The 14,560-nt window shown below is 49.5% G+C and overlaps 1 protein-coding gene across 1 annotated transcript in view; it reads right to left on the bottom strand.

The window, feature by feature from the left end:
- Window positions 1-14,560, bottom strand: part of dnah9l (dynein, axonemal, heavy polypeptide 9 like) — a 1,249,478-nt gene that overhangs the window by 1,047,702 nt on the left and 187,216 nt on the right. The window contains exon 14 of the mRNA XM_072476205.1: window positions 13,985-14,239. Within this exon, the coding sequence (XP_072332306.1) occupies window positions 13,985-14,239 (255 nt within the window). The remainder of the gene's footprint in view (window positions 1-13,984; window positions 14,240-14,560) is intronic.

Here is a 14,560-nt window from a genome sequence, read left to right on the forward strand (position 1 = left end):
AATGAGAAATGGGTCGTAAAAAGATTGTCCCGCGCCTGGGAGCAGTCTGTACAAAGCAAACCGGCAGTTAAAAATCGTGAAGAAAAGCAGGCAGAAGCAAACATACAAGCAGTTAAAACACACCAGAACCCCGCATGGATAAATGAAAGCAAGAACAGCCCCCCACAAAAGTCACAGGAGTGTTACAACTGTGGACAGTTGGGACACTTTGCAAGGGAATGCAATGCCCCACGAAAGCCACAGAGAGCCCAGCAGACGGGCACTCTAAGTAAGAATAAGACAGAGCCCATACATAATGTGAGCACCAGTTCAGATCAGACGGACCTGAACGGAACGAACTGACGGTGTTCGGGCTCCCCCAGTTGAGTCTGCGACACCCTTTGGGACAGGTCCGGCCGGTAGTTGCAGCGAAGATACGGGGACAGCCCATCGAGTTTCTCTGGGACACAGGAGGGTCCCGCACCACAATACATTCCTCCACCATGTTCCAAAAGGCCACGTGGCCCACTACAACCACTATCACCCTCAGCGGCTTTACAGGCCACTCACAGCAGGGACACATCACAGCCCCTGTACCCATTCAAATCGGGAACATCACCACCAAGCACCCCGTAGTTTTAGTTGACCTGCCCCACACAGCAGAACACATTCTGGGAATAGACTTCATGAACTCCCACCACCTTTCATTTGATCCAGTCAACCAGTGTGTCTGGAAAATGGCAAAATCTGCAAGAGCCCCCGCAACGCTCGCAATAGGTGATTACGCCAACAAAATCAGCGCAGTAGGCAAATTTTTGTTTAACCCGACGACGCTTAGCACGGACAAGCAGGCTAGGGCAGTTTTACAAAAGAACAGGGCAGCATTCGCGACCCACAAGCACGACTGTGGCCGGATGACTGGTTCAGTACGAATCACAGGACCTGACCCTAGACCCCCAAAACAGTATGGATTTCCCCAAGAGGTAGAGGGAGAAATCGCAAAAGTAATCGAAAGCTTATTAGAGCAGGGCGTACTTAGATCAGTAGCCTCCACTAATAATGCCCCGATTTGGCCAGTGAGAAAGCCCGATGGATCATGGCAACTGACCATCGATTACCGGGAACTCAACAAAATCACTCCCGCAGCAGCCCCCACAAGTCTCGAGAACATGCTCAAGCAGGGACTCAATTCCCGATACTTTACGGTTTTGGACATCAGTAATGGATTCTGGTCCATTCCATTGGCAAAGGCGTGCCAGTACAAATTTGTCTTCACCTTTAAAAATCAACAGTACACGTGGACATGCCTTCCACAAGGATTCCACAACTCCCTCTCCATTTTCCACCGACAGCTGGCAAATGGTTTAGCCAAATTTTCTCGCCCCGAATGTCTGGTCCAGTACGTAGACGACCTACTACTGCAGACAGACACCACGGAAGAGCACATCGAGCTTCTGTCCGAACTCCTGGAACTCTTACATTCAATTGGTTGTAAAGTTAACCCCAAAAAGGCCAAGATTTTGGAAGATTAGGTGATATATTTGGGTACAATTATCACACATGGTAAACGCGAGATCGAGCATAAAAGGATTGACTTGATTGCTAAATTGCCCCTTTCCCAGAACATTTCAGCCCTCCGGTCGTTTTTAGGACTGGTTGGCTACTGCCGAAACCACATTCATGGTTTCGCCAGCAAGGCAGCACCCCTCTCAGACCTCCTAAAGAAAGGAGCCCCCTGGGAATGGCTTCCGCAGCATACGGATGTTGTGGATGCGTTGAAACAAGCACTCATAGCAGCCCCCGCACTACAAGTTCCAGACCCGCTTTTCCCCTATGCGATAGAGTTAGCAAGCACAGACCGCACCCTTTCGGCCGTGCTCCTTCAGGAACGCATGAACAGTTAAGGCCCGTGGCTTACGCCTCCAGAGTTTTAGATGCTGTGGAGCAGGGATTTTCAGCCTGTGAAAGGCACCTGCTCGCAGTATTCTGGGCAGTACAGTATTTTTCGTACATTACCGGACTCAACCCCATCACAATTCTCACCGAACACACCCCCACCCAACTTTTACTGGACAGACGACTCAAGGACGGTACAGTCAGTCAGATTAGAGCAGCTAGATGGACCCTTCTTTTGCAGGGACGGGACATCACTGTTAAAAGGACAAAGACCCACACTTTTTTAGCCGACAACTTACAGTACCCCGGAACCCCCCATGAATGTGAAATTATCTCTCCACACCACAACACAGGCCCCTTTATTGGTAAAACACCCCCCAGGAAGATAGGTAGTTCACCCCAGAGCCCCAAGCACACAGACACGTGCGACCCATTAGGATATATGTGGATGGATCTTCCACAATATTAGAAGGGAAGCGCATAACAGGATGCGGCATTTAAGTTGAGGCGCGTAGGGCCGCGCCCTCAAAGAAATAGCAATAAAACTTCCAGGACACTTAGGCACGCAGGCAGCAGAACTTGCGGCCGTCGCATACATAGTGGAACACCCAGATTCCTTCCCCAGCCCAGCAGACGTATACTCGGACAGCCTCTATGTCTGCAACAGCCTTACGGAATTCCTACCCCCGTGGAAAGCAAGAGGATTTGTTTCCGCAGACGGAAAACCCCTCCCTTCAGCCCCATTGCTCTGTCACATTTTAGAGAGAGCACAGAACAGGAATTTTGGGATAGTCAAAGTTCGAAGTCACCATCGTTCCTCCCCCCCTGGAAATGTAAAAGCCGACGCACTGGCTAAAGCAGGTTCCAGGCACGGATATTTTTGGACACCCCCAGAAAGCGCACCAGTGAATGCAGTTCAGGTCTCGCAGACTAATATTGAGGATTTAGTGCAGGCCCAGAAGCAGGACAGCAATCTCAGGGAGATTTTGAAAGGAAACTATCTAGCCCCCTATGAGAGGTTTAAAAATGCTCTGACCACACATGACGGTGTGTGTTAAAAGACACCCTTTGTGTGGTTCCTGAACAGGACAGGAATCAACTGATTTGTTTATTCTATGACGGTCATGGACATCAGGGAATCGATCCCACTGCAGCCCATCTCAAGCAGCTTTGTTGGTGGCCGAGTTTAAAGGACGATGTAAATCACTACATTGAGAATTGGCTTATCTGTGCCCAGAACAACGCGGACAGATATGTCAAAAAGGCTCAGCTCAGTCACACCCGACCCGTTAATGGCCCCTGGACTAACCTCCAGATTGATTTTATAGGACCATTGCCCCCTTGCAGGAATGGTTATAAATATGTACTCGTGGTGATAGACACGTTTACAAAATGGGTGGAAGCATTCCCATCCAGAACTAACATGGCAAAGACCACTGCCAAGATTTTAACCCACCACATCTTTACAAGATGGGGACTCCCCCGTAGCATTGAATCCGACCAAGGTTCCCATTTTACGGGACTTGTCATGAAGAAAATCCTCACGATATGTGGCATTACCCAAAAATTCCACATTGCATACCACCCCCAGTTGAGTGGTATCGTGGAGCGCATGAATTGGACCCTAAAATCCACCCTCAGAAAAATGGTCCAGCAAAACAACACCACCTAGGACTCAGTCCTCCCTTTTGCGCTGATGTTTTTGCGAAATACGGTTTCTACATCCACAGGTTACACCCCACACACCCTCATGACCGATCGCCCCATGAAAGGCACAGAATTTTTATTAGGCTTAGACTTGACCAACCCCGAAGTGACGACCCTCACACACGAGAACGCAGTCAAACAATTAGTGGAGAATGTTAAAACGGCTCAGCTAGCAGCCGCAGTGAAATTAGGCTCAGGAAAGAAATAGAGCAAGGCCTGTTTCGATAAGACGGTGCATGCGACTGAGTTCAGTGTAGGACAGCAAGTCATGCTCTCCGTATACAACCCCAGCACATTCCTGTCACCAAAGTATTCGGATCCGTACTCCATTGCGGACAAAGTAAGCCCTTCCGTCTACAAAATAAAGTACCCCAATGGAATGACTGCGTGGTTCCATATCAACCAGATGAAGGCATATGGGACACAGTCTAACCACGCACACCACGTCATGCTCGACGCAGTAGACCACGCCCCGCCCACAGCCAACGTAACCCTACCCTCCCCCAACACGTCCAGCCCAGCCACGGACTCAACCTCGACTCCACCCCCAAACTACACACTCCGCCCGGAATGCCCACAGACTGCAGCAGCAGCCACAGCGACTGTGACTCAAGACAATAGCCACAGCACGCCTCCCTACTATCCCCATGCAACAGGACCGACACCCAGCGAAACTGACCACGATTCGAGTGATCCCTTCACGATCACTTTCCGAAACAAACCCCACCACCGACCAACAATGACGACCCCGATTCCGTCCCCACAGAACTAGACACCACCTATTGGCACAGAGATAGGTGGGCAGCACGGTAGCATTGTGGATAGCACAATTGCTTCACAGCTCCTGGGTCGCAGGTTCAATTCCGGCTTGGGTCACTGTCTGTGCGGAGTCTGCACATCCTCCCCGTGTGTGCGTGGGTTTCCTTCGGGTGCTGTGGTTTCCTCCCACAGTCCAAAGATGTGCAGGTTAGGTGGATTGGCTATGATAAATTGCCCTTAGTGTCCAAAATTGCCCTTAGTGTTGGGTGGAGTTACTGGGTTATGGGGATAGGGTGGATGTGTTGACTTTGGGTAGGGTGCTCTTTCCAAGAGCCGGTGCAGACTCGATGGGCCGAATGGCCTCCTTCTGCACTGTAAATTCTATGATCTATGATAATTCGTACAGACTCGTCCGGAAAGACGAGAGCGATCTCAGATCATACCATGCAGCCCTATCAGGCCTGGTACACTCGGGAGTTTGGCATCCGGGAGAAGATGACGAATTGGAGTCTGACTCCCAAAACGAGAACCCCTTTGCGACCCTGTTCGCAACCGATAACTGAGGTGTCCAGATGATGTTTTAAAAGGAACCTCTTGTCCTTTCTGATGGAACCTGCAGCATGTTTGATGTTGTTTGTACTTGTACTGTTAAATGTTGTTAGACCAGAAACATTTTTTTCCACGGCCCCCTCGACACCACCCTTCTGACGCCCACTGGCAGTCAGAGAAACTAGTTTGGCCAGACGCTAGTTCAGCGGAACTAGTTTGTCCGCAGAGACTTGTTAATGTCCCAGACGCCAGTTCAGAGGAACTCGTCTGTCGACGGAAACACAGACCCCCGTTCATAACGGCCCTTCTGGTTCGAGTGAAGGACCACTACGGCAACCCCCCACGATGACTACATTTTTTGCCCGTTCTTGTCGGTTGCTCAGGCAGCGGAGAAACGGCATTGGGACCCGCCCTGCCTGGGAACCCCCCCCACTGGTAAGCTACGCTCAGGTAGGGCACACACGGCATTGGTCGCCGTCCTACCCGGGGATTCCATCCAAATCGTACCCGTCGCGGCCCCTACGCACCTCATTTCGGAAAGTTTGGTTCAAAAAGTTTTCTTTTGTTTCAGGTGACCCTTAGGTTGCCAGCCTTATGCTATTTACATCCTCAAACATTTGGATGGTAAATCGCACAGCCTGCGAGACGGCTCGCACTGGTTCATTATTTGTAGATGTGTCTTGTCCTGAAATTCGGTTTTTGAAAAAAAAGTGAGCGAGTCACACATAATGACCAATTATAAAAGGAGTAATTGGCACTAAAGGACAGACAGGCTATCGTACGAGATATTAAAACAAGGTAGTAACAGACACTATGCTTGTTTCCACAGAACTCCAGAAGCTCCAGGACCAGAGAGGAGAAGTGAAAGAAGAAGAACCATGAGGACATTCTCCGCGTGGCTCATCGCCATAATGGACATTTGGTTGCGCGCAAACGCAAACCCCCTGACCTCAACTCCCCCAGCCATTAATGATTCACTCCCCCACAGTACCCAGAGCCCAGTCACAAGTGACACCACACCATCTTGGTGTGACGGGTTTATAACCTGGTACTCCCTGTCCTATGTGATAGAATCCCTATTGGTATTGGCGATACTCTGCTGCATCATGCAGACTATTCGTCTGAGAAAATGGAGAAGGAGAGCCTACAGCGCTCGCACCCCGGTATATAGGATAAGATCCCCTATTTTCGGATGCGACCAGACCCCCGACCCCCGCGATCTATAATAAAGAGCATTCATTTGCGATTTGTTGTAAATAAAGAAATGTTCATGAGCAATTGTACAATCCTGAGCTTGACTGCCAAGCCAGAAAATGTGTATAATACTGCTAAGATTTTGTTTGCATGGTTCAGGAAGTTAGTGTGATGAAATGTTTGAGTGAGTGTAGTATATTAAGGATAGTTAGAGGTTCCCATTTTTTTTGTTTTGTAATGCATGTCCCTGTTTGACATAGCGCCCCTCAGAATTGTCAGTTAAACATTTTTTGCATAGTTATGGTCAGTGTAGAGGCCATAGAAGAGTGCTCGCCGGGTCAGGGAATGAAAAACAACGCAGTTATGTGATCCTTCACTCTTCGCGTTAGGAACACAAGGAGGGAGTGTAGCCACCTGAGTTGGCCAAGTCCCGATTTAAAATGGAGAACAGCAAAGGCTGAAGGGAAATTCAGCCAACACAGGCAGAAACCAGCAGGTGAAAGTTACTGTGTATTAAACTCTGCAAAAGCCCAGACAGCATCGATACAAGCAGCCATCTGCATAATAATGTAGCAGCTAACTACATAATAAGCAATCCCCGGGAACAATCGCAACATTTGGGACAAACAGAGCTAAGCCAGACTCCCCGGCGCCAGCAGGAGCCAACACAAAAGAGGTTAACGGACACCTCAAGACTGCCCATCGATCAGGGAACCGCTCCAGTATTGGAGAAATCGAACCAAGCGATTGGAACAAAGTCCAATCACCTAGAATCAGGTACAGGGTCCGCCCCAAAAGGCGGGAAGCCCCTGGGGACTATAAAGTTAAGCCCCCAAGCTCAAATCGTTCTTCTTGACAGGGTCACTCAGCAACGCGAACCAACCCTTGAGAGTGAACTGTCCAAGCTGCCGCATCACTGAAGTTAGTCTCAAGTCGACGCTCGCTACGAGATAGGCGCTCCTAGCTACCAATCCATACCGGCTTTGAATCCCGCAGTTTCAGAATCCGAACGAAAGGCCATTTGTTCCCCTGACCTGGTGGGCCAGTCTGAAGCTAAGTATAGGCCTGTTAGTTGTAGAAGTAGCTTAGAAGTAGAATTTATGCATGAGTAGCGATTTACTGTGTATAATAAATGTGCTTTGATTTGAATCTTACTAACTGGTGTGTTGAGTTATTGATCATTACTTGAACTTGAACCTCGTGGCGGTATCATAAAGATATCTGGCGACTCGAGAGCAAAGGTTATAAAACAGAGCCAATTGAGCCAACCAAAAGTTATCAACAGTACTTATTATCAAGGCAGCTAACAAATTACTTATTGCTTACAAACTTCAGGGAAATAACTTTAATGCCTAGCCAATTAATATTTTAGGCACCTTTTAGTTTAAACTTATGCGAATAGGCTTTACTTAAAACAACTCCATCAGCGGAATTCTCCGTCGGAGGGATCCTCTGCGGTGGGGAGTGAATGTAATGCGACGTGAATCCAAGGTCCCAGTTGAGGCTGTACTCGGAACTTGGCTATCAGTTTCCGCTCGACAATTCTGCGTTGTCGCACGTCCTGAAGGCTGCCTTGGAGAGCGCTTACATGAAGATCAGAGGTTGAACGCCCTTGACTGTTGAAGTGTTCCCCGACTGGAAGGGAATATTCCTGCCTGGCGATTGTCACGCGATGTCCATTCATCGTTGTCTGCATGGTCCCGCCAATGTACCACACCACGGGGCATCCTTTCCTGCAGTGTCTGAGGCAGACAATGCTGGCCAAGACACATGAGTGTGTACCACGTACCTGGTGGGTGGTGTTCTCATGTGTAATGGTGGTACCCATGTCGATGATCTGGCACGTCTTACAGAGGTTGCGGTACATGCTCGTGCGACCCCCCACCAACGAGCCTGGGCTTGCGAAATCCTACCAACTGTCCTGGCTTGAGACAATTCACACCTCTTTACCTGTGATTACCCCTCTCTCCAGTCGCTCCGTCTGGGCCTGGCAAGATTTAATTACCTGCAAAGACTCGCATTCAAAGTATCATCTTGCATCATTGACTTTGTCTATATATGTGTTTCTGGAACCCACCTCTTCATTCACCATGAGGAAGGAGCTGCACTCCAAAAGCTAGTGATTCAAAACAAACCTGTTAGACTTTAACCTTGTGGTGTAAGACTTCTTACTGTGCCCACCCCAGTCCAACACCGGCATCTCCACATCAAGAAGACTTCTGGCATACTGGCCTTCATTAGTCAGGGCATTGAGTATAGAAGTTGGCAATTATGCTGCAATTGTACAGGATTTGGTGAGGATTGTGGCGTATTGAGTTCAGTTTTGGTCACCTTGCTTTTGGAAAGATGTTATTAAACTGGAGAGCGTGCAGAAGAGATTTACAAGAATGTTGCCAGGACTCAAAGGACTGAGTTATAGGGCGAGATTGGACAGGCTAGGATTTTTTTCTTTGGAGCGTAGGAGACTGAGGGGCGATCTTATAGAGGTCTTTTCCCAGGGTTGGGGAATCGAGAACTAGACGGCATAGGTTTAAGTTAAGAGGGGAAAGAATTAATGGGAACCTAGGGGCAACTTTTTTTACACAGAAGGTAGTACGCATGTGGAATGAGCTGCCGGAGGAAGTGGTTGAGGCAGGGACATTGACAACATTGAAAAGGCATTTGGACAGTTACATGGTTAGGAAAGGTTTAGAAGGATATGGGCCATATGCAGGCAAATTGGGTTCGCTTAGATGGGCTTTTTGTTGGCATGGACAAGTTTGGGTCAAAGGGCCTGTCTCCGTGCCGTAGATTCTATGATTGGATGAAAATGAAGTCAGGGATTGCCCCTTGTTAGATTTGCTGCGCACCAACTAAAAAAGTTATCCGGAATGCATTTTAAGAATTCTGCACCCTCTATAACCTTTACACTGAATGTACCAAGTTAATATTAAGGTGGTTCAAATCCCCTAACGTTACAGCCTTTTTATTCTTGCACTTTTAACAATACTTTGTCTTCTTTCAGCAACTGTTTGGGGTCTATAGTATTCTCCCAGCAGTGTGCTTCCCATTTAATCAGCAGGATTCTCTGTCGGCCGACGGCAGAATCGTATAATAAAAGCCACTCGTACAATAAATGCATATCATTAGCGGGCTGACCCGCGATGCTCCGCCTCGGCCGGAGGGGAGCAGGGGGGGGGATTCCCAGTGGTGAGGTTCACTTGTGCTTTTAAAAATCAGGAACAGGCACCTTGACTGATTAGGATGAGAGAGAAGGTAGTACATGCAGAGGCGCAACCGTGGGCTGCCGGTCCTGACACTGACCAGGCTGGCTGGTGGGGTGGTGATCAAGGGATGGACTGTGGGGCCGGGGTGTCCAGGCATGGACCGCCATTGCCGCGGCCTGCAAGGCAGCCATTTTGCTGTGCACTCCACCGTGGCCCATGGTCGTGCAGAGTGCCACTGGTCGTGTGTTGCCCCCACCCCAATCATCCCCGCACCCCAGCCCCCGCCATCCCTGCACTCAAATCGCCAGCATACCACCCCACCATCACCCGTCAGCGGGGCATCACACGGCCTACCCAAAGGCAAAGCTCACAGTAGCCCCGACCGGGGGTGCAGGAGCATGCTGGCTGTTCAGCTGACAAATGCAGTACCTGCTGATGGCAGCAGGGATGGGCGCCAGGGCAGGGGCCTCCATGGTGCCGGCAACCAACAGGGCCAGGGGTGTGGGGAATGGGGAGGGGGGGGGATGACATGCAGGGGCAAGGTTCGTAGTGCAAGCTGGGACCACCATGTAGCCCAATGGACCTGGTTGGGCACGGGGTTATGCACCATGCTAACATGTCGGCCTTTCACCCTCTGCAGACAATGGATATTGGAATTCAACCAGCAAGGTGGCCTTCTTCCTAGTTGCCCCAGCGTTGGGCGATGCACTGCAACAGTATGAGCTGGAGCTGCTTGAGGAGAAGGACCATGCAGCAGCCGGGCCTGCCCCGTAGGAACAAAAGGCAGCCAGTGAGGATGGAGAGCCGGCCGCCCAACCTGCCGAGGAGGAGGGTGTGCAAAGGAAGTGCCGCATGATGCCACATGTATACTGGCAGCTCATGTCATTCGAGGATGTGCCAGACCGGGCATGTTGTCGAAGACTGCGGATGAGCAGGGGGACAGTGCTACACATCTGTCTGGTCATGGTGCACCTGGCACTGCAGGGGAATGGGGGAGGACACCCACTCCCAGTGGCCATCAAGGTGCACCATGATTTTCTACACCACAGGTTCATTCCAAGTGCCGAGTGGGGATAGGTGATATCTGCGCCGTCACGGAGGCCCTATGTGCCCAGTCGGCACAATACATCCATTTCAATGTGGACCGAGCCCACCAGGATGCCCGGGCAATGCATTTCGCCACCATCGCCAAGATACCTCGGGTCGAGGGGGTGATCAACGGGATGCATGTCGCCCTACGAGCACCTGCAGATGACAGGCTGGTCTTCACAAATTGAAAGGGGTTTCACTCGATGAATGTGCAGCTGGTGTGTGGCCATGAGCTGCGCATCATGCATGTCTATGCCCGATACCCGGGCAATGTACACTCCGCCTTCATCCTGACACATTCAACGGTTCCGTCTGACTATGCCCTCTGGTTTCTGCCTTCTGCACTTTCCACCATCCAACTGGGTGATCCCTGCATGCGAGCTGAACATTCCATCACACTGTCCCATTGAATTCCTGGGGCGGCAGAGGTGGGAACAGGGGGGGGCGGGGAGAATGAGATATAACCGGGCCTAGATGGGCCCGGCTGTTGCTCACGTGTCCCAGGTGGTGTGGTGCTGCCCTGTTCTGCCCGCAGCCCATGTGATGTGCCAGGGTCATGGGGGGGGGGGGGGGTCCGAGACGCTGTGGCATTGTGGTATTCTGACATCTCCCCTGCGGGAGTCACCGGCATGGGCCCCATCACCTCCTCCTCTCCCGGGGTACCCAATGGATCCTGGGCTACTCCATGAGACTGAGGAGTGAGCGGAGCGAACCCCTGATGCTCCCCCGCCACCTTGCGCTACCAGACCTAGAGGCCTGCTCTCGTCTTGATCAGAGTCTGCATGGAGCACAGGGAGTGGATCACCTCTGGCTTGGACTCCAGCACATCACCCAATGACTGTGCTACCACCTTCTAGGTCTGCGCCACGTCGGCCAGTGCATGGGTAATGCCGCCTACGCTCTCAGCCATGACCTGGTGTGACTGGGCCACGTTCTGGTGCGCCGCTGCAATATCCAGATGGCCCTGGTACATGGCTCCCTGTGATAGGGCAGCCCTGTCCTGGGCCTCGGCCACCGCCTGCACAGATTGCCCCAGGCCTTGGACATCTTGACCCATGGCTGAAACCTTCACCCCCCAAGGACTTTACCGTGGGCGCCACCCGTGCAGTGCTGATCTGGGTGGCACGCATGGTCGGCACCACCTCCTGCTCCTGCACGCGGTTGGACTCCTCCCCCTGCACTTGCAAACGCTGGATGCTTGCCGACAGCCCCTCATGTAGACCCTGGCTCTGCGACTGCATCTCCACAGTCGATGGGACCATCCGTTCCGGAAGGCAGAAACTCGTCTGAATGGCAGCTGTTCCCTGGAGTTGGGTAGCTGGGTGGCCCCAGTGGCCAGGGCACCCATACATGGCAGCCGGTATGGGTGCCGGCATTTTGTGCAGGGTAGTGGTTCGGCCGCCCTCCGGGTGGCTGAGGGTGGTGGGTAGGGTTATGGGTGTGTGGGATGGGAGTTGGTGCTCGGGGCAGAGTGCTGCCTACTCACCCTGGCTGCCCTGAGGAGGTTATGCAGGTTTTACAGCCCTGCTGGCTGGTCTGGACGATGTTGCCCATGGCGCTCACGACCTAGGCCACCTCCGCCCAGGCATGGTGAAGCCTCCTTCCCACCCCGTGGTACCGGGTCACCCGCCTATCCTCCACGGCGTCTAGCAGGATCTCTAGTGCAGCGTTGGTGAAAAGTGGTGCTGCACTCCTCGCTGTGGCTGGGATGAGTGTGGGGAGTGAAGTGTGTATATGCGGCTGTAGCTTGTCAGCCTCCTGAGTGTCAATCCCAAACCCGGTGAATCCAACACCGTTTCTCATTGGAATCAATCGTGTCCACATGGCGCCGGTACTAGCCCCTCAGCGGTTGGTGAATTGGTCCAGGTGTGGCGCCAATTTTGCTGTCTTAGAAGTCCACTAAACCTGCCCCGACATCAACACTTTGTCTCAGGACGGCGAATCCGGCCTATTGTTCCTCAATTCAACTCATAAAGCTTCATTTGATGATCTTTCCTCATGGCTATGATGTTTCATAAACCAATGTCTCAATGCCTCATCCCCTGCCAATTTCCCCTTTCTATCCTGTCTGAAAACCCTGTGACCAAGAATTTTCAGCTTACATTCCCGTCTTTTCCTTAAGCTGTGTTTCAGTATCTATGATATCATACTATCAAGTGTTTATCTGTGCCTTCAGCTCATCTGCATTAGTCACTAGTCTCCTTGCATTTATGTCAAAGGCTGTAGGCAGGCTGGGAAGGACGTGGAAGGACAATTCTCCTTTGTTACAATCATATGGGGTGTAATTTGTGACTTTGATAAGAACTGCTTCGGTATTGTGACAGAGGCAGAAATCTGCTTGAAGGGATTCGAGCATGGGATTTCAGAAAAGATAGACAAATTTGGAAGGTGGCAGATGACTTTATAGAGGAAAGGAAGAGTGGAGATGGGGCGGTAGTTTGCAAGGATGAAGGGGCAAAGGGTTGGTCTTTCGAGGAGATTGATTTGACAGCAGAGTTAAAGGAGAGAAGAACAAAACCTAAGGAAAGAGAACTGTTAACAAACACTGCTATCATAGGAGCCAGTCATGATGTACCTTGTTTATGTTTTAATATTGTTAAAAATGATTCTTGAATACAATTTTACAATTTAAGTTTTCTCTCCATTTTGAAAGCTATTTGTACATTCCATTTTATGTTTCATCTTGCAAAATATAATTCTCCAACGAGAGAGCTTGCAGTGATTTTCCCCCATATTTTTGCTTTTCTACAAACTGACCATTGGAGTACCTGCTTGGAAAGTTGGCACCTATTTGCTATTTCGTCAAATGTTGTGGTTGAAATTATGAACAGCCAAGAAGAGCTACATAAGTCAATTCTGTGTCTTACCACTGTTATGGGCCAGGGTTTAGAGAAACCCAAAGTGTATCATGGAGTTCACCTGACCCACAACTTTTAATAGATTGTGGCATGGGGGACACACGGCCCATTCTACAGGTGTGGTACAGCAGAAATGGAAAAGTATTTTTTTTAAAGCAAAACAATGTTTATTCTATGAACTCAAGTTAACCTTTTTAAAACATATAGTGAACATCTTAGCAACCGTTAATTCAAATACAACCCCCAAAGACTACAACACCAGGTAATCCTTTAAGCTTTCCTTTTAACATCCATAAGACTTAAAAACAAAACATTTAACAGAAGCACATCAGTTTAAAGTTACTACTGAGAGCAGTTATTAGTTTTAAATCACCAAAGGATCGATTTACAGTTGTTAGATTACACAGAGAGAGACTCATACACCTTCTGGCTGTGACTGCAGCTATCCAGCTCTGAAAACAAAACTAAAACACACCCCGCAGCAAACAGCCTAAAACGAAAGTAAAAAGCTGACAGACAGCCCAGTTCCACCCACTCTCTGACATCACTGCAGTAATAAACACCCATTTCTTAAAGGTTCTCTTACATGACACCACTTCATGGCACAGATTCCAATGCAGCAAAATTATATCTTTTGTCCATTGATTATAAATTGTAAAGAGTTAAAACACCCAACACAATTCAGACAGAAGGGGAACTACTGGTTATTTTTCATCACTTAGCAAACTTTTATGAACATTATCTTACCTGCTCTCTATACTGCTCCAGCTGTGGTGGACATTTTGGAAGTCCATAATCTGCTTGAACCTCCAACTCCTCAGAAGTAAGGAAGCGACCATAGAGGAGAAACTGCCTCATGAATTCTGTTTTGTCATTCATCCACAGATAACTGTATTTGTCAAATGAAGTTTTATATTTTTTGGCTTTGTCAACAGCTCTTTTCACTCCGTCCATAATCTCTTGACGAATCCCTGCTAAATCGCTCATCTTATCCACTTCTTGCTGAAACAAATAATAAATGAGTGTTTTGGTCTGCACAAAGCTATTTTGCGAGTCAAAGTTCTGTAGTCAACATTTTGTAAGACTCATTTAATGTTAGGTCAATATCCCTAATGAATAGTACTATACTCCGCATGCGTCACCCGATATCTATGTATTTACATTGTGTATCTATCATATGTCCTACGTTTTTAAGTATGGAACAATCTGTCTGGACTGTACGCAGAACAATACCTTTCACTGTACCTCGGTACACGTGACAATAATCCCAAATCCAAATCACAAAATTATTCAAGCTAACCTCCCGGTTTAGCTCATTTGGCT

Source organism: Scyliorhinus torazame, chromosome 2, assembly GCF_047496885.1.
Source record: "Scyliorhinus torazame isolate Kashiwa2021f chromosome 2, sScyTor2.1, whole genome shotgun sequence".
NCBI lineage: Eukaryota > Metazoa > Chordata > Chondrichthyes > Carcharhiniformes > Scyliorhinidae > Scyliorhinus > Scyliorhinus torazame.